General features: G+C 58.0%; 2 protein-coding genes across 3 annotated transcripts; one reads left to right on the top strand and one right to left on the bottom strand.

The window, feature by feature from the left end:
* Positions 1-3,878: 3,878 nt before the first annotated feature.
* Positions 3,879-13,108, top strand: Hpca (hippocalcin). Of its 2 annotated transcripts, none has more exons than XM_021637113.2 (4): positions 3,879-3,983; positions 6,392-6,782; positions 11,982-12,087; positions 12,195-13,108. In XM_021637113.2, the coding sequence occupies exons 2-4, from the start codon at positions 6,405-6,407 to the stop codon at positions 12,290-12,292; spliced, it is 582 nt and encodes a 193-aa protein (XP_021492788.1). In that variant the 5' UTR covers positions 3,879-3,983; positions 6,392-6,404; the 3' UTR covers positions 12,293-13,108. The 2 variants fall into 2 exon arrangements, with proteins under 2 accessions (XP_021492788.1, XP_060235478.1); XM_060379495.1 differs by lacking the exon at positions 3,879-3,983 and adding an exon at positions 4,727-5,027.
* Tmem54 (transmembrane protein 54) lies at positions 13,057-18,762 on the bottom strand. Its single transcript, XM_021637126.2, has 6 exons — positions 18,574-18,762; positions 16,020-16,213; positions 14,173-14,232; positions 13,883-14,071; positions 13,657-13,791; positions 13,057-13,324 (listed from the first exon to the last, which is right to left on the bottom strand). Exons 1-6 carry the CDS (start codon positions 18,587-18,589, stop codon positions 13,250-13,252), a joined length of 669 nt encoding a protein of 222 aa, XP_021492801.1. The 5' UTR covers positions 18,590-18,762; the 3' UTR covers positions 13,057-13,249.
* Between the last annotated feature and the right edge of the window lie 2,828 nt (positions 18,763-21,590).

Raw genomic sequence — 21,590 nt, forward strand, 5'->3', positions numbered from 1 at the left:
GACCCGGCAAGCTGTGGGTGGAAGGCCATGAGCTGGCTGCTGGCTGGTTTGAATTGGGGGTGTCTGTAGGCCTCTGGGACTAAGTCCAGGAAGCAGCTGGAGATGTTGGAAGGAGCCAGAAGGTCAGAGGGGTTATTTTTGTCAGCTTTCCAAGGCTAGGAAAAGGGCCGGTGCAGGATTTGAATGTGGGTCTGAAAAGGTAACAATGTCACTTGGGGCGCTGACACTGGATTCAGCTGCCTTGGCCCAGGAACCCTGTTCATCTTGGGAGTCAGTACAGCCATCTTTCCACTGCCAAGCCCAACGACCACAGAACGCTGCAGGAGGTTCCTCGGGCCCAGACCTCTGCTCTGTAGACAGCTGCCCCAGGCAATGCCAGCATCTTGTTGTTGCCTCAGTACTCTGTACAGACAGCTAGGTGCTTGAACTGTGCGCAGGCACCTGGGTGCTTGTACTGTGCCCGGGTACCTAGCACCACGTGCGGGAGGCTGCGAAGGCTGTCTCCCTTCGAAGAACAGACACTGACTCCAACTACAACAGAGGGGTGAACCAACTCAGGCCCCTAGAGGCCCAGGATTCCTTTCGCTCTGTGGTCATCTGGGCTTCTGTGTGACCTGGACAGACTGACAAGGGGGCTTCCCCAGAGGGTCTCCAGCCCCAGCCCCCCCACCCCTACTCTTTTGGCCCCGATTTCAGGCCTGCAGCTTAGAGCCCCCGACTTGCCACCCCTCCCCAGCCCTTCCCTCGTCATGGCCAGCTCGCTGGGGAACTGCCAGGCCTGCCCCGCCCCCTCCCGGGCTGTGCTCCTGGCAGCTCTGCCACCCTGGGCTCTGGTCCGGGGGTGGTCCCTGGCGTCAAGGGAAGCTGGCAGAGACTGGGATTAACGAGGCTGAGACCTGGGACTCTGGGAGATTCCCCCCCCACACACACACACACTCAGACCCCACTTCACAGCTCTCTGTGCTCCAAGCTGGGTGGGCAGGGCTTTCTGGAAAGGGGTAGCTTGAGGTTTTAATCACTTTATCAATGTTTGTTTGTGTAACTCCGCCCCCAAGATGCATTCCCCTCCATCTGTCCCCACCATCTGCTTTCATCAGGATTTTCCAAACCGTTGGGGACCCAAGAGGCATGGAACGGGGGCTGGGTCTGTCTTCTGAGTGGGCTGGAGAAGGGGCAGACCTGCCCACTCCAGAGCGGGACCCGCAGCTCCCGAGTCACACAGAACTGGCTCGGATTTGTCTTACTGCTGCCCAACCTCAGCAGTGGGACTCCAGTCCTCTGAGCCTGGGACTGAAGTGGAGCAGGGGAGCACTCAGCACACAGTAGGTAGGCAGGAGATCAGTGTTGTCCAGGCAGTGGCAGCATGGTAGAAGGCGAGGATAGCCACTCAGGTTTCTTTTTAGTTAACTATTAATTAATAAATCGTGAATAAATTTTAACCCGGACTTCCCAAGCAGCAAGCCCTCTGCTGCTGCCAAAACAGGGCGCTTGTTTTGGACACAGTGTCTTGCAGAGTGTAGGGAGCAGCTAGGCCTCCTCTTTGCCTCAAGAGCCTTCCCAGTGCTTCTATGGCTCTTGGGAGCGTAGAGGTGTCCGGTATGAGCAGCCAGCAGAGCCCATGATGGCTCAGACTCTACTTTCAGATGCAGGATGGGGAGACACACCCCTCTTTGCCTTAGAAGCACACCACTGTGGGGGCAAGATGCAAACGGGGTGGAGGGGAGGGTGCTGAGGGAAGCCTTTGGAATCACCCTCCCCAAGAGGAAAAATATCGGAGCCAACTGAACCTGCGTCTGAACCAAGAGTCGATCTAGAGAAAGAGGGGTGTACACCGAGGCCCTGCACCCGAGGACGGAGAGGAAAAATCAAGCCAGGGTCAGAAATTCCAGCTTCCAAGCAGGAGAGGGGGAAAGAACTGGTGGCGGATGGAGGGAATGGCTCTAGGGTTGACTCTTTTCCACGTCCCAAGCGTGGCTGTCCTAGGTCCACCAGGGAGAGGGGAGGGAGGTTGTCACAGAAGGGGTCTGGGGCGGGGGCTAAGCAGATCGCTACTCCCTAGCAGCCTGCAGGTCTTCCTGAAGGAGGCAGCTGGGAACCACCCACGCTCTCGTCTGGCGTCTCTCACGCCTCCACTGGGGGTCCCAACACCGGCGCCAAGGCACACAGTGGAGCCGGTGTTCCTAGGAGCCCAGCTGTCCCTACCCCATCCGGGTCTGACTCTCCGGCTCTGTCGATGTGGCCCCCTCCCCCACTTTTCCTCCAAGCACACCCACTTTTCCTCCAAGCACAAGAGGTGAAGGCTAGACTGAGGGTCTGAGAGGCCTGCTCTAGGCACCTGCAGGGGAGCTTTGGTTTATCACTTGGGCAACCAGGGGGACTGTTCTCTCTCTCTCTCTTTTTTCTTTTCTTTTCTTTTCTTTCTTTCTTTCTTTCTTTCTTTCTTTCTTTCTTTCTTTTCTTTTCTTTCTTTTTTTTTTTTCAAAACAGGGTTTCTCTGTGTAGCTTTGGCTGTCCTGGACTCACTCTGTAGACCAGGCTGGCCTCGAACTCACAGCGATCCGCCTGCCTCTGCCTCCCCCCGAGTGCTGGAATCACAGGATGATCTGAACCCACCAAGAGGAGCTGTCAAACGCAGGGAGAGTGGCAAATGCCCTCAACCTCCATCTTCTGAGGAGGTCGGGGAAACCTGGCTCGTTCTGTCTGTCTTTCCTTGACAGAATGCTCCCTCCGGCGGGTGGCTGCCGGGAAGGCAGACCCTCTCACTCTATTCACAGCAGCAAAGGCTCCTGCTCCCACCTGGAATGCTGTCTGAAGCGCCCATTGTTCTGCCACTGCTCCAGCCTTTCCCCAAACCGCTTTTCTAACACTCCACAGAACTAAGCGTGTTGCACCATTGTCTCTTCTGCATGAGCGCAGGTCCCTGCCTGAAACAGTGCCGAGTGCAGAAGCAAAGCATGAAAAATATTTTCGAGACGGATGAATGAGCGCTCCGGAATTGGAAAAAAGCCTTTAACCCTTCTGGGTCTCAGTTTCCTCATCTGCAGTGAAGAACACAGGGAGGTCCACATCCTAGAGAAAAGAATTTAAGCTCAGGACGCAGGGACTGTCACCAGGGCCGGAGGAGGGCGCGCGCCGCCCCCATACAGGCAGGAGGAGCTAGGACCCCCATCGTTGTCGCCTCTAGACAGTAGCTGTCCTGAGTGTAGACCGGAGGCCTACCCACTTCAGAACACTCCCCCCCACACCCCCGCCAGCCCCCAAGGGGGAGACGAGCCTCTACACTGCCAGGTCACAGGCCTGCACTCGCAGAGGCTGGGGGAAGAGAGAACGCCCTGCCTGGAGGAGTGCTAGGAAGAGCGAGGTACAGGGATGGTGGGAGGTGGCATTAATTCTTAGATGGGGTGGGGGATGAAATCCGGAGTAGTAGGCAGAGGGGGGCGGGCCCTCCGAGGCGGAGGTAGGCAGGGGGCGTGTCTGGCCCCTGAGAGACCCCTGAGGAATGGGCGCTCCCACCTCCCTAGAGAGCTCCCAGCTCAGCTAGCTCGGGAGTCGGGGTGCGGGGGCAGCAAGGGTGCCTATAGGATTCCGCCCTCGGGGCGACGGGCGGCCCCGCGCCCAGGTAGGGGTGGCTCGTTCCGGGCTCTGGGCGCCGAGCCGCCTCCTTCCCGGTCCTCCCCGGGTCGACTTGGAGAGCTGGGGGGTCCCGATCCTTCTCCCGCGGCGGCGGGGCGCTCCAGAGAGAGATAGCGAGAGAGAGGCGGTGGGTGGGGGGCGGGGCAGCGAGGGCGTCCCGTTCCCCCTCCCGGGCGGGGGCGGGGGCGGGGCCTAGCTGCCGGCGGGGGGACCCCCCCAGGGGAGGGGCTCCGGGCCAACGCTGCGGGGCGTCTCCCTCGCAGTCCCGCCCGCCCCTCCGGCCGCCTCTGCCGCCGCGCGCCGCAGCAGCGCCGCCTCCTCTGCGCAGTCGGTGTCTCGGCGTCGCTGGGGTGAGTGGGGGCCGCTCCGGCCGGGGTCGGGGACCGAGGGAGGGCAGCCCCGGAGCCAAGGAGCCCACGTCCAGGGAGCCTCCTCCCCGAGCCTCGCGTGGGATCCCTCCCATCCGCGGCGCTGCCAGCCCCGGGCTGCCCCCGGGGACGGCGCGTGGCGCTCTCCAGGGTCCTGACCGCCGAGTGGCCGGCTCCCGGGAGCCGCGCGTGCACCGTCCCGGGCGCCCCCTCCAGGAGGGACCTCGCGCCCGCCCGAGTGCTGAAAGGATGGAGGCGGGGGCCCGGGGCTGGAGCCTGGGGAGGGCAGGAGAGGATGCCAGGGCGGGCTTCTCGGATCGAGCTGAGGTCCCTCCTGTTTTGGGCACTGGGGGGGGGGGGTGTCTTTGCGGAGAAAACAGACCCTTCCTCAGGCTGGCAGAGGCGATGCCGAGGGTGTCCGGGAGGCAGGGGCACCCGGGGCAGCGCTCCTGCCGGCGCATCGCTCTGCCCCCGCCCCGCTGACCCAGTTCCTTGGACCTTGAGGAGGGGACACGCTCCCCTGCTCAGCCCTGCGCATTTCCCCAGTCCCTTCCCACACACTTGTGCCGTGGCTCCTCAGCCTGGGGCAGTAGGGGCTGATCTAGAAAGGCGGGGGGAGGGGCACTAACTTACAGGGACGGGCATGGCACACTGCTGAGGACGGACACGGGTCCCCTCGCACCCCCGGGTCCGTCCCTCTCTTTGTGACAGATGCACACCGGCTCACCACGCATGTAGAATTCACATGCAGACACGCACAGAAACGCACAGGGCGCTGGATGCGGTGCAGAACCCGGGACCCACATCCTGTGTGAGCCCGTGTATTCAACACGCAACCACACACATGTGCGCAGAGCCTCACGGGCCTCCGCGCACAGGGAACTCCCTTCACCCTGTCTCAGCGGCCTCTCCAGCCTCAGGAGCCGCTTGCACACGCCCCTACACCTGTTCTCGGGACTGCCTGGCTCTCTCCCCTCTGTTCCCTCACACTCCAATCCCTGCCCCGAGGGGACCTTTGGAAACCAGGTAAAGGGTGAGTGAGGAGGGGGTCCGGGCGGGCTGGGGAGGGCTCCCCAAGAAAAAAAAAAATCCCCAGCAGGTCTGGGAAGGGCTGCAGCTCCCTCTCCCGGGACCTGGCAGCACCTCAGGTATGGAAAGGCAAATGACAAGGGTGCCTGAAGGTCCCACGTGCGGCTGGCCATGTGAGAGGTGTCGGCACGGGAGTCGGCGTGCAGTGGCATGTGTGAGTCTTGTGGGGTTGTGGGCTGCTGTGTCTTGATGCGCAGGGGATGGGAGTTGTGAGTGGTGCCATGTGTCAGCGCGTGTGAGTTGTGGGGCGGTGGGATTGCTGTGCGGGGCGGCATGGCCACCCGTGTGTGGCACGGGCTGGTACGTGAGTGGCAGAGAACCAGCGAGCGCATTTGGCAATCCGGGGGCCAGTGCCTGATCTTTGTGGCATCTGAGTACATGTAAATAATTTCTTGCCCCTTTAACATGCATGCAGCGCTTGCCTGCTCAGGCATGGTTCTAAGTGCTCACAGCTTTTCAGTGATTTTTGGTTTTTTGTTTTTGTTTTTCTGAGACAGGGTTTCTCTGGGTAGCCTTGGCTGTCCTGGACTCGCTCTGTAGACCAGGCTGGCCTCGAACTCACAGAGATCTGCCTGCCTCTGCCTCTGCCTGGGATCACAGGCGTGCACCTCGCCAGGCTTGGTAGTAACTGATTGAATCCCCACAAAGCCCCTCTGAAGTAAATACTGTTATGAAACCCACTCTGCAGTTGGGACAGGGAGTTTGAGGGACTTGCCCAAGGCCCACGGCCGATCAGAGGGAGGGCTGGGCTCCGAGCCCAGGTGATGTGGCTCCGGAGCCCAGGGTAACGGCTCTTGCCAAGCACATCTGCAGGTTGAGAGACAGACAGCATCCGGCTGCAGGTGCAGTGGGGCTGGCCACCTCTGGGGAGCCATGAGAGGGCAGCAGGCTCAGAGTCTCTCCGTGGCCTTCCAGGAACCCCCGGGGTTGCTCAGCTCCGCCCTGTGGTGTCCATGTGGCCTGAGGCCGATCATCTCGCTTTTCTGAGCCCCCCTTCTCCTGTGGGAAAAATGGAGCTAATCCTCAGCTTTCCTCTCGGGAGGGTGAAAATGTGCAGGGCGAATAGGCTTAACACTGGCATCCGGGAGGGTGTCAGTGAGCTGGCCCCTCCTTCCTCTCCGAGTCTGCCTGGGTGTCACAGAGCGGGGTGCAGGCTGTGTGACCTGGGGCTCGCTCTCTTCTCGGGGCCAACGAGGCTTTGGGGCGCCCTGTGTCTGAGGGGCCTCCTGGAGCCGTGTCAAGTGACCAAAAGGACGTCACCGTTGCTCTCTGTCTCTCCGCCTCCTCGGGGGGACCCGCAGGTGGGACTCGGCCATGGGCAAGCAGAACAGCAAGCTGCGGCCGGAGATGCTGCAGGACCTGCGGGAGAACACGGAGTTCTCCGAGCTGGAGCTGCAGGAGTGGTACAAGGGCTTCCTCAAGGACTGCCCCACCGGCATCCTCAACGTGGACGAGTTCAAGAAGATCTACGCCAACTTCTTCCCCTACGGCGACGCCTCCAAGTTCGCCGAGCACGTCTTCCGCACCTTCGACACCAACAGCGACGGCACCATCGACTTCCGGGAGTTCATCATCGCCCTGAGCGTGACCTCGCGCGGCCGCCTGGAGCAGAAGCTCATGTGGGCCTTCAGCATGTACGACCTGGACGGCAACGGCTACATCAGCCGGGAGGAGATGCTAGAAATCGTGCAGGTGGGCAAGCCCCCACCGCCGCCGGTTGCCCAGCCGCGGGCTCCGAGCCCCCCACCCCCACGCCCCAAAAGCTGAAACCTAAAACTACCGTGGCGTTAGGGGCAGGAGGGAGGGTCAGGGGTTCAAAGCCAGCCTCGCAGCTAGCGTTTCCCGGCGCTGCTTTATCTCTGTGCCCGCGCCAGGCTTTCCGGTTGTTCTCAGCATCGGCCCTTTATACCCCTCAGGTAGAGGAGACATTTCCTGAGAATGAGAGGACGGTCTCTTACATACCCAACCGTATGATTATCCAAGTCAAGACGTTCAGCATAGAAACAACGCTGTCCCAATGTACAGATGCTACGCCACTGTCACAGTGGTCCCTATAGCTTTTGTGTGTGTGTGTGCGCGCGCTCGTGCTGGTTTGGGATGCTACGTTGGATTTTGGTGTCCTATTTAGTTAGTTATATTTATTTAGAGGCAGGGTCTCACTATGTAGCCCTGGCTAGCCTGAAATTCACTTTATAGAGCAGGGTGATCTCCAGCTCACAGAGATCTGCCTGTCTCTTCATGCTGAGCGCTGGGGTGAGAGCGCCTCTGCTCCTGGCTTTGCTACTCTGCTTTAATTTGGAATGGTTCCTCCCCTTGCTTTGTCTTTCCTGTCTTGACATCTCTGACATAGGCAAGTTCTGTTTGGTTTGCTCTGGTTGGAGACAGGTCTCTCTGCGTAGCTCAGACTGGCTTTGAACTTGGGATCCTCCTGCTTTAGCCCCTGAGCCATAGGGTGACAGGCATGTGTCTCCATGCCCAGCTGTGGCCACCCATCCATCCGTCCATCCATCCATTTGTTCGTTCATTTGTTCATTCACTCATTCATCTGCTTGCAGTGTTCTACCACCGGCCTCATCCACAGCTCACAAGGACTGTCTCGTCAGTCCTTGTTTACTGAGGAGGGAACACGCTTTGAAAGGGGAAGGCACTTGCTTGAGACCTCCCAGGCTTGCGAGCGGGCCACCTGCGCCCAGCACTGCATCAGACCCCTGAGCTGAGCACAAGCGGCTCTCGTGAGTGACAGGTGGAGTGACATGGAGACGTGGGACTGAGCCCAGGCTGGCCACCACTCCAAGCTGCCTTTGGTGACGGCTGGCTCCCAGCTTCTAGACAGGAGACAAGGCTTCCAATTCTGGACTGGCTTTAGCTCTTCGGCTGCTCATCTAGAAAACTGGAGCGCTGACAGCAATGCTGATTGCATGGGGAGGTTTCGAGACTTGTCATGAATGTCTTTTCTTAGTACAAACTGAAGTAGGAAACACATTATTTCAGAAACCTTCCACAACAGCCCATCCCCCTTAGTGCTCTGAAGGCGGTCAGTGCTGTGGTTCTCTCTTAGCCACCCTGCGCCTTGCCCACTTTAAACGTTTTTTTTAGACAGGGTCTCTCTCTATGTAGTCCTGGCTGTCCTCTCAGCATTTTTTTTAACCATATTTATTTATGTGTAGGGGTGGCATTCCATCACGCAGATCTCGGGACTCGAACTAAGGTTTGTCTGCAAGCATCTTTACCTGTTGAGCCACAGCAGAAAGCCATCTAGCTGCGGGCTTTTCCCACTGTTCCAAAGCTCTCACAGACACCAAGGGATTCATTGAGGGCTTGGTACCCAGTACTCGGTACTCAGTGAATGTTAGGCTGAACGGACTCTAGCTAGCTCACGCATTGTAAACATGGCTCCGGCAGGCCTTGCCCTCGTCTCCCATTCCCTCTGCCTTGCTAAGCTCTTAGATCGCATTCCTAAAACTGACCGCTAAGCTTTATTCCCTCAGTTGGCCAATTCCTCCTCCTGAGGCTGGGTTACTAAGGTCCGGCTCTCAAAGTATTAAAGTCCAGAAATCAAAAGCCCCCTTTGGCTCACCTTATTAACATGCCCAACTAAAATTAAATACCTCACCTTAACACGGGTTTCTCCTTTTACCTTTATAAACCACTGCTTTCCTCTCCATGCAGAAGCAGTTCTTTATCCTCTGGGGCAAATACCCCTCCTCCCTCCCTTGTTCACATCGCCTTCTGCCTCCTCCTCTGTCTCCTGTCTCTTTTTCCCGTCTTCTGTCCCCCTGGGGAAAATTAATCTCCTCTGTGCCGAGAACTTGGCCTTGGGGGTCCTGGGCCGATCCTTTTCCTTTCAGTGACTGTCAGTCATTCTTTTCACCATTCATCTCCTGCACGGGCTGAAATGGCCTTGTAGGCGTCCCCAAGATTGAGCACTGCTGCCATATAGCTTTGCGCAAGGCCCCTTCCTGCACCTCAGCCTCCTTCCCTCCTAGCCCCTCTGCTTCCTGGGCTGCTAACCGCTCCGGGCCATCCAGCCACTAGCTTCCCCCTCTTTCTGGGGATGTGGATCTCAATTGGGACGGCTGTCTTGGGAAGTGATGTGTTCCCTCTGCCAATTGCCTGTTGCCTCAGTGTTTGTCCCAGAAGCCCTGGACCACGCACCCCTCTTAGGAGGCAGGGTGATGGGGGACCCTGGGGGTCCTGCTGGAAAGGTCAAAGTGGTGGTGGAGGATCATTTGGGGACCTGTTGGATACCAGCAACCTCTCACACTGGTGAATCTCAGCCTGTCTGAAGCCGCCACCCTGCCCATCCCTTAGGCATCCCTGGACCTTTTTTATTTTATTTTTTTTCCTGGCTTCTGTTCTCCAGACCCCGACTTCCTCTACAACAGCCCAGAGGCTCCAGACGGCTGGAGCAGACAGTGCTCTGTGAACCTCAGGGCCTGATTAATGACAAGTAGGCTCCAGTGAAACTCTGAGCAAGCAGACAATTAATTAGAAGGATTGTCACAGGGAGAATGGCCACTCTCTAAGTCACTGCCCGGCCCTTCTCCCATCCCAGCCCTACACTGGGTGGTGGCACAGTGGGAGGAAAGAGGCAGAGTGCTTCACAGGGCTCCTGCTCTGATAGGGAAGAGGAAGGCACAGGTCACACTGACGTGGTCAGTGGCGCCATATAAAAGCAGTATCTGGGCGTCGAGGGGACTGAAAACTCAAGGGCACAGCGGATGAAGAATGACACTCTGAGCTGCCGCTCGGTGACCACCTACCTACTCTCGCCAGCCATTGTTGTATTTTTCTGTCTCCTTTCATCGTTGTAGACAATTCCAATGAGACAGACACAGTACTCCATTTTACAGACGGAAACTGAGGCTCTCAGAGGCTAAGTTCTTATCCGAGTAGACACAGCAAGGGCAGAATGGACCAGGATGTCACTTCACTTCCGACACCCTGCTGTTTATCATTCCAAATTGCCCAGGCATACATCTTAGCACAACATCTCTCAACCTGTGGGTTGCGACCCCTTTGGGGGTGTTGAACGATCTTTTCACAAGGGTTGCGTGTCAGATAATCTGTATATAAGATACTTATATTACAATTCGTAGCGGTAGCAAAATTACAGTTATAAAGTAGCAAAAAAATAATGATTGTATGGTTGGGGCAGGCTCACCACAACATGAGGAACTGTATTTAAGGGTCGCAGGATTAGGAAGGGTGAAAATCACTGTACTAGCAGCTAAAAGGGAGCAGACGGTGATCCAGTGTCTCCTCGAACCTTGGTTTCTTATTCAGAAAGGGAAGTTTTGATCCGTGCTTCTTTGGGCTGATGTGCAGTTTAGAAATCCTGCAAGCATGTCAGCCACTATGGCACACACCTTGGCAGGCAGAAGCAGGAGATCTCTGAGTTCAAGGCCAGCTTGGAGTTCCAGGACAGCCAGGGCTACACAAGGAAACCCTGTCTCGAAAAACAGAACAAACAAAACTGCTCGTGGGACCTGGCGCATAGTGCTTGCAAGATAAAAGGGTAACTCATAATCCAGGTGGAGGGTGTAAATGCTGGGGGAATCTGAAAGGCCCAGGGATGTTCACTGTGACAGAACTACTCCTCCAGGCCTGGTGACACCCTTTGAAGTACCTTGAATGCCAAGAGCAAATGGTTTGGACTTGGTACAGAGAGCGGTGGGAGGTGACAATGGCCTTTAAAGAGGGGGTTCCCTGGCACGTGAGTAGGCACTGAGCTGGGACTGGGGAATCTGAGTGGTGAGAACTAGGCACCATCCTCCAGGGAGGCGATGACTTCCCGAGCGGCGTCCTCGGAGGAAAAGCCTAGGAAGCCCTGTGCAGCCGGTGCGCGCTGACCCAGGCAGGTTCACCTCGCTAGGAAAGCATCGCAGACGGAATCCCAGGGAGGAGGGGGAGGCGGCATCCTCAAGGAACGGGTGCGCGGTGGGCCGGGAGGGAGGTCCGTGGGTGCCCGGAACACTGCCGGCTTGGGGGCGTGGTCGCGGAGGTTTGTGCTTGGAAAGAGCGTGGAGAGGCGGTGTGTGGGGGACAGATCTGCAGGAAAAGAGGCCAGAGAAGAGCAGTGCAGAGACGAAGCTGGACAGGAAGGGCGTGGAGGGAAGGGTTATTATGGCTTAGGGGAAAGAAAGGAGGCTTCTTGGAGGAGGTGTCACTGTGGAAAAAAAAAAACAACTGCACTTCCGAGGTGACCAGTCCGGCCTCTGAGCTCCAGGGAGCAGCAGAAACACAGCCCATCCCACAGGCTGAACAGCTCTTGCATTTAGCTCAGAAACTCTCCTTCGTGTTGCCTCGGGGGCTCCTACACGAGGCAGCTGCCGCCCTCAGCCTGGCAGAGCTCAGGCTGTCCCTGGCCGGGTGGCAGGTGCTCATTTACATTCGTTTGCATAACGTTCCCGCCCCTTCGTGGTCCCAGCTGCCGCCGCGCTGCTCCGCGCCCCCTGTCGGCCACAGGCCGCAGTGCAGCCCAGTGCCCTCTCCCTCGGCTCAGCGCCCCCTGGAGGTCACTGAGCGGGAGCGCTAACTCAGCCCAGGCGCGAGCGCCCACGTTTGGCGTTCTAGGCACTTTTGCTATCTAGGCTCCCATGTCCTCCAACATCTGCCTTGACTCCGTGCACCCCAGGGTCTTGGCATCCACCTGGAGCTTTTCAGGTCCCAGTGCCTTGGTTCATCAGATCCATCAGCTAGTCTCACCTGGTCCTCTAAGGGCCCCGGGGCCAGGGCAGGCACTCTTCAGTGCCCTTCCAGGCTCCCCCCACCCCCACCCCTGTCATGGAGCAGGACCCTGGGATGTTTATGGAGACAGAGATCTGGATGAGGGGGGGGGCTTACGTCAGCTGTTCTCACTCCCTGATGTCCTCCCCCGACACCCCACAGGCCATTTATAAGATGGTTTCGTCCGTGATGAAGATGCCTGAGGACGAGTCGACCCCGGAAAAGAGGACTGAGAAAATCTTCCGCCAAATGGACACGAACAACGACGGTGAGCGGCCGGGGGGTGGGCGGCCTCCCCCTCTCTCCCTCTCCCGCACCACCTGCCTGGTTCGCGGCTGCGCCCTCCCTCCTCACGGCCCTCCCCTCGCTCCGCAGGCAAGCTGTCACTGGAGGAGTTCATCCGCGGGGCCAAGAGCGATCCATCGATCGTGCGCCTGCTGCAGTGCGACCCCAGCAGCGCCTCCCAGTTCTGAGCCCCGAGGAGCCAGCCCGCCTCCCCGCCTTCCCCGGCCCTCCGGCTCTCAGCTTCCTCTCCCTCGTGTCTATCCAGGCTGGGGGCCAGACTGGGGATCCCTTCCCGGGGTCTGCACTGTGGGGGGCCTCTGGAGAAGCGAACCCTGCAAGAAAGGGGCTAAGTGAGGCAGCAGTTAGCACCCACGGCCCTAGAGGCCGAGTCTCCCTTAGTGGGACCAAGATGACCCTGTGGTTTGGTCTGTCCGGGTTATGTACTCTTTACTTAGACAGCTGGACCACCTTCCACGAACCCACAGACCCGAGGCTCTTTCACAGCGCGGGGGTGGGTCCCCCTTGGGTGGTCCTCAGCCTGGAGGGAGGGGGGAGGAGTCGTACCAAGGTGAAGAATCTTTTTTGTTTGGTGGGGAGACATGAGGATTCCAAGGCTGTGGGGCTTGGAAGTTCCTTGATCTACTTCCCTGCTCCTGCCCTTGCTGGCTGGAGGCCGTGGAAAAAAGAAAAAGAAACAAAAACAAAAAAACTCCCAGGATTCCATCTGGAGGTCCCCAAACCCAAACCCAGCCTGCCTCTTCGCACTTGGATAATCACGGATCTGACCCCCCTGTATATTGTATTTCACCCCCTTCACACGCACGCACGCACGCGCGCTCGCAGCACACACACAGGCTCACAGACTGACGGCAGAGCCCCCCACAGCATTCGGTGTGGGAAGGAAGTGCAGGCCCCTGGCCAAGCCCCACCTCCCTCTGCATGCAGCCACACGGAGCATCTCTGTTCTTTTTAATAACTTCAGAATAAAGTCTTGTTTCAGTGCAGACTGCTTGCGGCCAGTGTGCCCAGGGGTCCACTGAGCTTTCTTGGGCCTGCTCTAGGAGTCCTGGGCACAGGTCAGTGCAGGCTTCGTCACATGTCCAGGCTTGGTCACACGCCTCAGTAGCCATGGGGCTGCTGAGGTGTCAGAGGGTTAGCTGCACGGAGCTGGCGCAGCTCAGGAGGTCGTGGCCATCCAGGGGCTCTGAGCTTGCTTGTATCTGCAGACAGAGGAAACGGTTTGTTTCACTGGGGCTGGGCTGGGGTCTCTATCCCAGGACACCCCAAACTGGAGGAAGGAAATATTAGGGCCTCCTAAGTCAGGATATCACTATCACCCATTTGAGACAGGCCAGACCCCCCCAAGTGTCCCCAAAGACCCGGGAGAGCCAGATGTCAGCTGTGGACTGGTCGGGCCTCTCTGGACTTTGGAGCCCTTTGGTGGCTGGAGCAAACTTTTGCCCCCGTTATCTGAGGCTCTGTTCAGAGAGCGGTGAGGCTGACTAATCAAGGGCCACCAGCCGGGGTCCCCAGGACTGCGGAGGGGACCTACCGTGTGGTGGCAGCTTTTCCCCCACCAGGGCCTCAGTTCCAGCAGCCGGTGCACGAGCTGGGCGCAGCGCACGGCAGACACGCTCTCCGCCACACAGAACATGAGAGAGATGGCCCAGAGGCACAGGCTGGAGCTCTGCAGGGGCGCAGGCATCCACTTAGGGAGAGGGGCACAGCTAGATTCCAAGGGTCCTCCCTGGCCTGCTCCCGGGGGCTGAGACACTCACATAAATCCGAGTGGGGTCAAAAGGACAGTCAGGTGCGAGCGTCGGGAGCTCAGGGCTCTCAAAAGTACAGGCTGCCAGTAGGGCCCTGCCCTGGGTGGCGAAAGTCACCGCGATGGAGGCCAGGAGCCCAATGGCACAGGTCAGAGAAAGCAGGGCACAGGCCACGCTCAAGCTAAACACGGTCCAGCGCTGGGCAGAAAGAGCACAGGTCAGCGGGTATCATGCTTGCCCCCCCTCGGGGGGGGCTGCTGACCCCGCCCGCAGTCCCACTGTGAGGAAGAGCCACATACCAAGGGGGTGCTGGGGAGGTAACGAGAAAGGACGACGGCTGCAATTCCAGCGAGGATGACCTGTGGGGAAGCTTGGATCAGCTCTGATGCTGGAGCTGGGGACAGCTCATGTGGTCAGACCCACGCTTGGAAAAAGACCTCCCCAGTCCTCCCCAGTCCTCCCAGCCCTGCAATACCCGCTGCCATCCATGGCGTCCGAAGGGACATCACCCTCCATCACCCACTGCCCACGGCCTTCCCGGGTTCTCCCCACTGCCTAAAGCTGAGTGCCTCCCGACAGGGCCTCGAGTATCCCAAGTTTGCTGGCACAAACATACATCCTGTGTGCTGGGCCACAGGACACACACGACATCTCTCTTCGGGATGGACTTTGGGGGAGACGCATTCTACTAATAAGGGACTAAAAAAAAAAAAAAAACAAACCAGAAGCCAGGTATTGGTGGCAGACACCTAGAATCCCAGCAATGAGGCAGGTGGCTCGCTGCAGCCAGCCTGGTCTACATAAAAAAAAAGTCCCCGTTCAGCCAGGACTATGTAGTGAGGCCCCGTCTTAGACGGACAGGACAGGTCGTGAACAGAATCTCTGAAGAGAGGGCTGAGGGCGGAGCTCGGGAATAGCATGCTTGCCTAGCACGCGTGAAGCCCGGGTTCAAATGTGAGTACCACAGAAGACAAAGATGCAAATGTGAGTACCACAGATGACAAAGATGCTCCCCTGGAAGCATCGAGTTCTGCCAGGCTCTTGCCGACCTAGTCGTGGCCCTCTCTGTCTTCCCTCATTGCTCTGGGTCTGGGTGACCCACAGAGTTTCCTCTCCAAGAGCATCCTTCCCGTCCCTGCATCCTAATGCCCCTTGACCCCCAGAGACAAGAGCGGTGGGGGCGAATCCTCCATTCCTGGGCAGCTGGGAGTAGGGAGGATTTACAGGGGAGAGGGAGGGAGGAGAGGAAAGCAAAGGCCCAGCGGTCCAGCCCAGAGCCTCCTAACCCCGGGGCTGGCCACCTTCTGTGCCTTCCTCAAATGGCTGCTGAGCAAAACAGATACTGATGGGAACCCAGCAGCACCCTCTTCCTGCTGCTGGCGTTTCCACAGGTTCACCACCGCTGGGAGGCCAGTGAGCTGCTTGAGCTTCATTCTGTAGGCAGAGACCAGCTCAGAGAGCGAAGTCCCTCAGCCAGGAAGGAAACAGCAGGTCCCCCAAAGTTGAGTAGATTACCCCCAAGTCTGCAGCTGCCTTAGCCGACGGGTGGAGAAGAGCCTCCTCAAGCTAAGCCCACCAGCCTCTTTCCTTCAGTCATTCATCGAACAGGCGGCTGGTCCAGGCGGCACATGCCTCTCAGCATGCCGATCCGCTCTAAGGATAAACTCCTGCCTAACTGCCTTACCCGGTGTCTCCAGGTCAGATGCCAGCCACTCCCGGCTCCGCACCGTGGCACCTGCCACAGTCCCAGCGTGGAATGCCACCCTGGCGTGCTCTCCTGCCAGCCGGCCCCAGCCTGCCGCACACCTGAGTTGTTAATTACAGGGCACCGGGAACTCCTGCTCACCCATGGCCACCCGGCTCGGAGGTCTCTGTGCAGCCCTCACGGCTCCTCCCTAGCCAAGAGATGTTCATTCCCTCTGAACCACCACGCCGCGATTACCTGCCCCAGCGGTCCACGCTGGCAGAGTGCTAGGCCCAGCGGTCCACACTAGCTGAGTGCCAGGCCCCCAGTCAGGCACCTTCTGTGGATGACCTCACCGCCCCCACTCTACAGAGGACACCACTGAGGCAGAGAGGGTTTGAGTGCCTGCACTGTCTGGTTCCCAGGGTTAGTGCTCGGGGCCCTCCCTCTTGCTGGCCATACCACAATGGCAGAGGTGACAGAGAGGATGTCCACCGCGCAGTACTGGAGGACCACGGCGTCGCTGGTGGCAGCCACGAAGCGCAGCATGGTGCCGTGGAGCACGGCGGCTGCGATGAAGCTCACGTGACCCAGCACGACCAGCACCAGACCTGTCTTCATCAGCACCTTCCGGAACTCACCCACGTTCAGGCCGCCTGTGGGGACACATGTCGGGGGTCGGGGTGAGGCGCTCCTGCTGGGCAGTGGGCCTTCTGGACCTCCCCTGTTTCTTCGACTCTTAAATGCTCCACAGTTGGCTTTTAGTCCTTGAATTACGAGGTTGGAAAAGCCTCCCACGGAGCCATTCATTCATGCATCCATTCATTCACTCATCTGTTCTGTGTATAAAACTGTCTCGTATGTCTGTTCCAGGCCAGCCGCTAGGGTACCTATAAGCTCAAAGGTTCTGTCCAGGCCTCAAGGAGCCCACAGGGTATTGGGCAGGAGTCAGGCCCCACAGGGTGGTCAGTCCGGCACATGGGGAATGGCACACACAGTAGTTAACACACAGCTGCTCAATGGAGAGGCTGAGGGCCGTGCCCAGAGAGGAAAAGGGACCCTGTTTCTTAGTGTGGGCAAGATCCATGGATGGATCGGAAGGTCTCAGGGACTCTCAGTGAAGGGGTGTTGACTGGGGCTGGGACCAGGAGGGAGGCTGGCAACAAATATACTTTCTGAGTGGCCAAGTGGCCAAGTCCTATTTCATCTCCATAGCAGGAAGCCCTCCTCTCCCTCCTCTTCTTCCTCCTCCTCTTCTGAGCTGCTCCCTACAACAACATCCCCCGTGGCTCTGCACCTGGACCCTCGGGTCCCTTCCATTTATCCTGCTCTGACAGACTGGAAGATGCGCCTGGCTCTCTCAGCTAAGCTGAGCCCTTCTCCTTTTGCCACTCCCAGTGGGCTCTGCCTTCGAGACCCTTGCCAAACCTTGGGCCAGAGGTTCGACCCTGTTCCCTCTGTGTGAGCTCTGCAGCTGAAAACAAGAAAGTGGGAAAGAACCATTAAGCCGGAGGCTCTCTGGGCAATTGCAGGGGTCAACCAACATGGCTCATGATCCCTGTATTCAGGAGACCGAGGCTGGAGGATTGCTGTGAATTCAGGGTCAGCTTAGTAACAGAGTGAGGCTCTGCCTATATAATATAATAAATATAATATAATATAGTATAATGTTATATCATATCATATCATTATATTATAATTTTCTTCATTGGGGTAGCCACTGGTAAATTGCCCATCTTTCAGTAAATGCCCCCTTATACTCCTGTAAGCAACCCTAATTAAACTCAATAAGACACACACACAGAGCTAATTTGGGGGAGCAAGGAGGAGCCTGTCTAGACAGCCACAGACTCACTGTAGACCTGGTACCGGCCACCCCTCCCCTCTGGGCCCTGGATTCTTCATGCCTTGACCCAGGAGGGGTCGGCCTAAGTGGTCTCTGGGCTCTCCCCTAGAGACTGCAGGCTCTGGGGCTGGCAAGGCCCGAGGAACTGGAATGGCCTTGTGAAGATGAACAGCTGGCCAAACAGGAAGAGGAATTGCAGCCTTGTTCCAGGGGCCTGCCGGGTCCCAGCCTCACCCCCCCATCCCATCCCCCCACCCATCCACCAGTAGCAACCCTGACACTACTGAGCCTTGCTTGGGCTCAAAACCAGCGGCATCGCTGGACCCAGGCTTTAGGCAAACAGGAAGCTAGGGTTGTGCCTCCGCACTGGTCCGAGAGTCAAAGGCAGGCTTTATTTCTCAGTTCCCATGCTGGGGGCATTGGGCAATGTGGCTGGCATGGTGCTAGGCATTTATTACCAGCCTCACCCTGATCAAGAGGCCGGTGCGACTGTCCTCCTTCTGCGAAGGAGAAATGGGCACGGCTCATAAGACCTGTGTGCTGAAGAGTGGGCACCTCAGACCCCAAACAGCAGGCTTTGCCCAGGGAGTCGGGGCACCTGTCTCCCCGTCAGTGAGCCTGGTGTCTGGCTGTCCCTCCAGCCTGGCTGGGGGAGAGGAGGTAATGGAAATGGGACCGGAGGCCCTGGATCTGAATCCCCATCCTTCCCCATCCCTTCTCCCATCTCGGATCCCACGGCCTAGTTTTGCCCACTAGAAAGGAAAATGGGGCCAGGAGGCACAGGGTGAGTGGTGACACCCAAACGAGATTTACTCAGACCTGGGCCTCATTGGCACAAACCTGGGGCCCCCAGCTACTTGGGAGGTTGAGGCAGGAGGCTCCAGGGTTCAAAGTTAGAGTGAGCTAGGCACTGAGTTCCAGGCTAGTCCCTGGGTAACTTCGCTGTCTCGGAATTTTTGGGCTGGTGTGGAGCTCAGTGGTAGAGAACTTGCCTGAAGCAAATAAAAACCCAGCTGCCTGTTACCCCGCCTCCATCTCACTTCTGGGGAAACTGAGGCAGAGAGGAAAGTGACCCGCATCAGGTCAGTAGTGGGGCAGGGCCGGGCTGGGCGGACGGCCTGGCTCCCGGTTGGGTCCCCCCAGGATGGGCTCCCGTGCGCCCCAGCTCACCGAGGCGCAGACACATGGCGCTCCCAGCCAGTGGCCCCCGCCGGCGTCAGCGGGGCCTCGCTCTCATCCTGCTCACCGGCGGCCTGAGCTCCTCTTCCCGCCAGAGCAGGCGCCCGACGGCCTCCCTTCCCTGCACCCCGCAGGCCGCCCAGCCCGGCACCCCGCGCGCGCCGCCGAGGCCGGTCCGACCGGCTGGGCGACCCCGGGACGGCGCGGCTGACTCACGGCCCCGCCCCTGCCGCGGAGCCAGGCGCCGCCTGCACGCCCATTGCGCCGAAGGAAATCGAGGCTCCGGGCCCCGGCACGGGGGTGGCCAAGAACCCTGCGAGATGAAAGCTGGGAGTGAGCGGGGGGGGGGGGGGGGGAGAGGGGGCAGGGCAGGGAGGCCCAGGGTCTGCTTTTAATCCACTGGGTAACTTGAGAGCAATCGCTTTCCCTCCCCGGGCCTTCCTTTTGTCCGTGAAGAACGCCCTCTAGTCTCTGTCTGGTCTTCCCTGTTTGTGTAAGGCGCTTTTCCTTTCTGTCTTGGTGGTGTTGGCAACGGGGTGACGACTCTGTTTGCTCCCTGGAAAACCAAGGATAATAGTTCTTGGACCCTGATAGAAGAAAACGCAGTCTTAGAAAAAGAGAGAAATTACAGGGGTCAGTGAGGTGACTCAGCCAGTGTGAGTCCCTTGTCTGAGGAGTTCCATCCCTGAGACGCGATGGAAGGAGAATGAACTCCTGAAAGTTGTTCTTTGACCTCAGCTATGTTACTTACATACTGTCGAACAAACATTACACACACACACACACACACACACACACGCACGCACGCACGCACGCACGTGCAAAAGACAGGGTCTCACTGTGTAGCCCTGACTGTCCTGGAACTCACAAGAACCAGGCTGGCCTTGAACTCACAGAGCTCCTAGAATGTCTACTGTTCGGGCTGGAGAGCTGGCTCGATTATTGTTGCAAAGGACCCAGGACTGAGTCCCAGCACCCAGGTGAAGAAGGTTCACTGTAGGCACCAGACACGGGTAAGGTGCACGGATGTCCATGCGGTGGCCACCTCCCTGGGCCACTGAGGTCCAGCAGCAGGCCTTTCGGAGGTCACTAACTGGAGCTACCAGATTCTGCATTCTGTACCCCGTTGGTCTGTGGTCTCCATGGAAGAGGCTGGCCTCACGTCTACGGGTTCTCAGTGCCTGGAACCCAGGGGTCCAGTGAGTGTGTACCTGTAGTGACACCTACTGTGTGCCTCGTGTCGCCTGGATCCGCACTTCCAACTTCTGGAGGTCGGAAGACAAATGAGCAGAGGGGAGGGGGTCAGAAGCCCCAGGCACTGCCTGGGGATGAGCCCAGGTCAAGCAGGCTGCTCTGGCGGCTCTCCACAGATGGGCCCTTCTTAGCAGCTGATGTCTGAAGGGGACGTGGAGCAATGGGTGAGGGATGAGGAGACAGACTTGCTGGGGAAAGGGAAGATGGAGGCGGGTCATTAAGCCGTTAGCTGGTGCCCTGCCTAGCGGTGTCCACGGGGTCCTTTAGCAGTCGCTTGGGCAGCACTTAGATGGGTTGGCAAATGGTTACACGTTCATAATTTTAGCCCAGCGACTCTATTTTTAGGGCTTTGTCCTGCAAGAGATGGACTGTGGTGATGTTTGTGGACGTGGGAGCCGCTCCTGAAAGAAGCAGGGCCCCAGAGCGATAACCGAGGCTCTGCTCTTTGCCTCCTGCACGGAGCTGTTGTTGGAATCTTTTTTTTTTTTTTTAAAGATTTTTATTTATTTATTTTATGTATGAGACTCTATCTGCATGTATATCTGCATGCCAGAGCATAGATGGTTGTGAGCCACCATGTGGTTGTTGGGAATTGAACTCAGGACTTTTGGAAGAGCAGACAGTGCTCTTATCCACTGAGCCATCTCTCCAGCCCTGTTGTTGGAATCTTACGCAGAACATTTACCCGTGTCTCGCTTTTGCTGGAAAAGAAAGGGCTCTCTCACACTTCCTCCACCAATGGCTCTCCGATGACAGAGCCCACCTCCCTGGGCTGCCCTGAGGAGCGTCTGTGGTCACCGTCATGCTAAATCGCTGTTGTGGGAGTCCGTGGTGTTTCTCTGCCAGTGCAGGACACTGAGGAAGGCCGGAACCCCTGGAGCTGGCTTAGGGACCCGGCCTTTTAAATGTCTTTGCTAGAGCTCAGTGGTTAAGGACACTCCCAGCACCATCATGGCAGAAACCATCTGTAACTCCAGCTCTAGGGCATCTGATGCCCTTTTCTGGTCTCGGAGGGCACTCTGCGCGCACGGGGTACCTGAACTCATGCAAGCACGCGTCCATACACACGAAAATAAATAAATGAAATAACCTTTGCTACCAGATGCACAGATGGCTTCTTTGCGTCCCTAGAAGCAGAGTTAATCAGTCAGATCTACAGATAAGAAAAGCAAGGGTCGGAAAGAGTGAAGGACTCTCCCACCATCTCGCATACAGCTCGGTGAGAGCCGAGGCTCAACTCCAGGCCTGCCTGCAAGGCAGCTCCTTGCTTCTGAGTGTGTCCTGGAGGACGAAGAGAGAGAGCCATAGCCTCCAAAACTGCGCCCAGTCCTGGGGCCCCTGAGTTGGGACAGCCCTGGCTCTGTGTGCCTCATTGGACTGTAATTTTCCAGCTACCATCCAAGTTTAGTGACTTGAGATTATCACCAGTTCTTTTCCTGGTGATAAAGTCCACCGCCCCAGCCTTGCGTGACCCTTCCCTCCTCCACACGCTGCCTTACACTCAGGGGGAAAAAAAGCGCAAACGAGTCCTTCCAGATCAGAGTTCTAGTACCTTCCGCCGGCTTACTGTGGCCTTCTGGCCAATCACTGCTGGTCTCCAGGCCTCAGTTATTCCTGGTCTGAGGGGACGATAATGGGTCTTCCAGGCTCCGTCATTTCTAAGCCTTAATGACCTGAGAGGTGTAAAAGATTGAAACCAGGCCAGAGGAACGCAAGGATTGATGTTCTTCCTGGAACACTGGAGCAGGCGTGGC

The sequence above is a fragment of the Meriones unguiculatus genome, chromosome 3 (assembly GCF_030254825.1).
Source record: "Meriones unguiculatus strain TT.TT164.6M chromosome 3, Bangor_MerUng_6.1, whole genome shotgun sequence".
In the NCBI taxonomy this organism is placed as follows: domain Eukaryota; kingdom Metazoa; phylum Chordata; class Mammalia; order Rodentia; family Muridae; genus Meriones; species Meriones unguiculatus.

Bases quoted from the DNA above. Each gene is read 5' to 3' on its own strand.
- Hpca (XM_060379495.1), top strand. From the start codon at position 4,747: ATGCAGACACGCACAGAAACGCACAGGGCGCTGGATGCGGTGCAGAAC. The intron at 6,783-11,981 runs GTGGGCAAGCCC...GACACCCCACAG, and splicing joins AGATGCTAGAAATCGTGCAG to GCCATTTATAAGATGGTTTC. The intron at 12,088-12,194 runs GTGAGCGGCCGG...CTCGCTCCGCAG, and splicing joins AATGGACACGAACAACGACG to GCAAGCTGTCACTGGAGGAG.
- Tmem54 (XM_021637126.2), bottom strand. The intron at 14,072-14,172 runs GTATGTGGCTCT...CTTTCTGCCCAG, and splicing joins ACCTCCCCAGCACCCCCTTG to CGCTGGACCGTGTTTAGCTT. The intron at 13,325-13,656 runs GTAGGTCCCCTC...CTCTGTCTGCAG, and splicing joins GGAAAAGCTGCCACCACACG to ATACAAGCAAGCTCAGAGCC.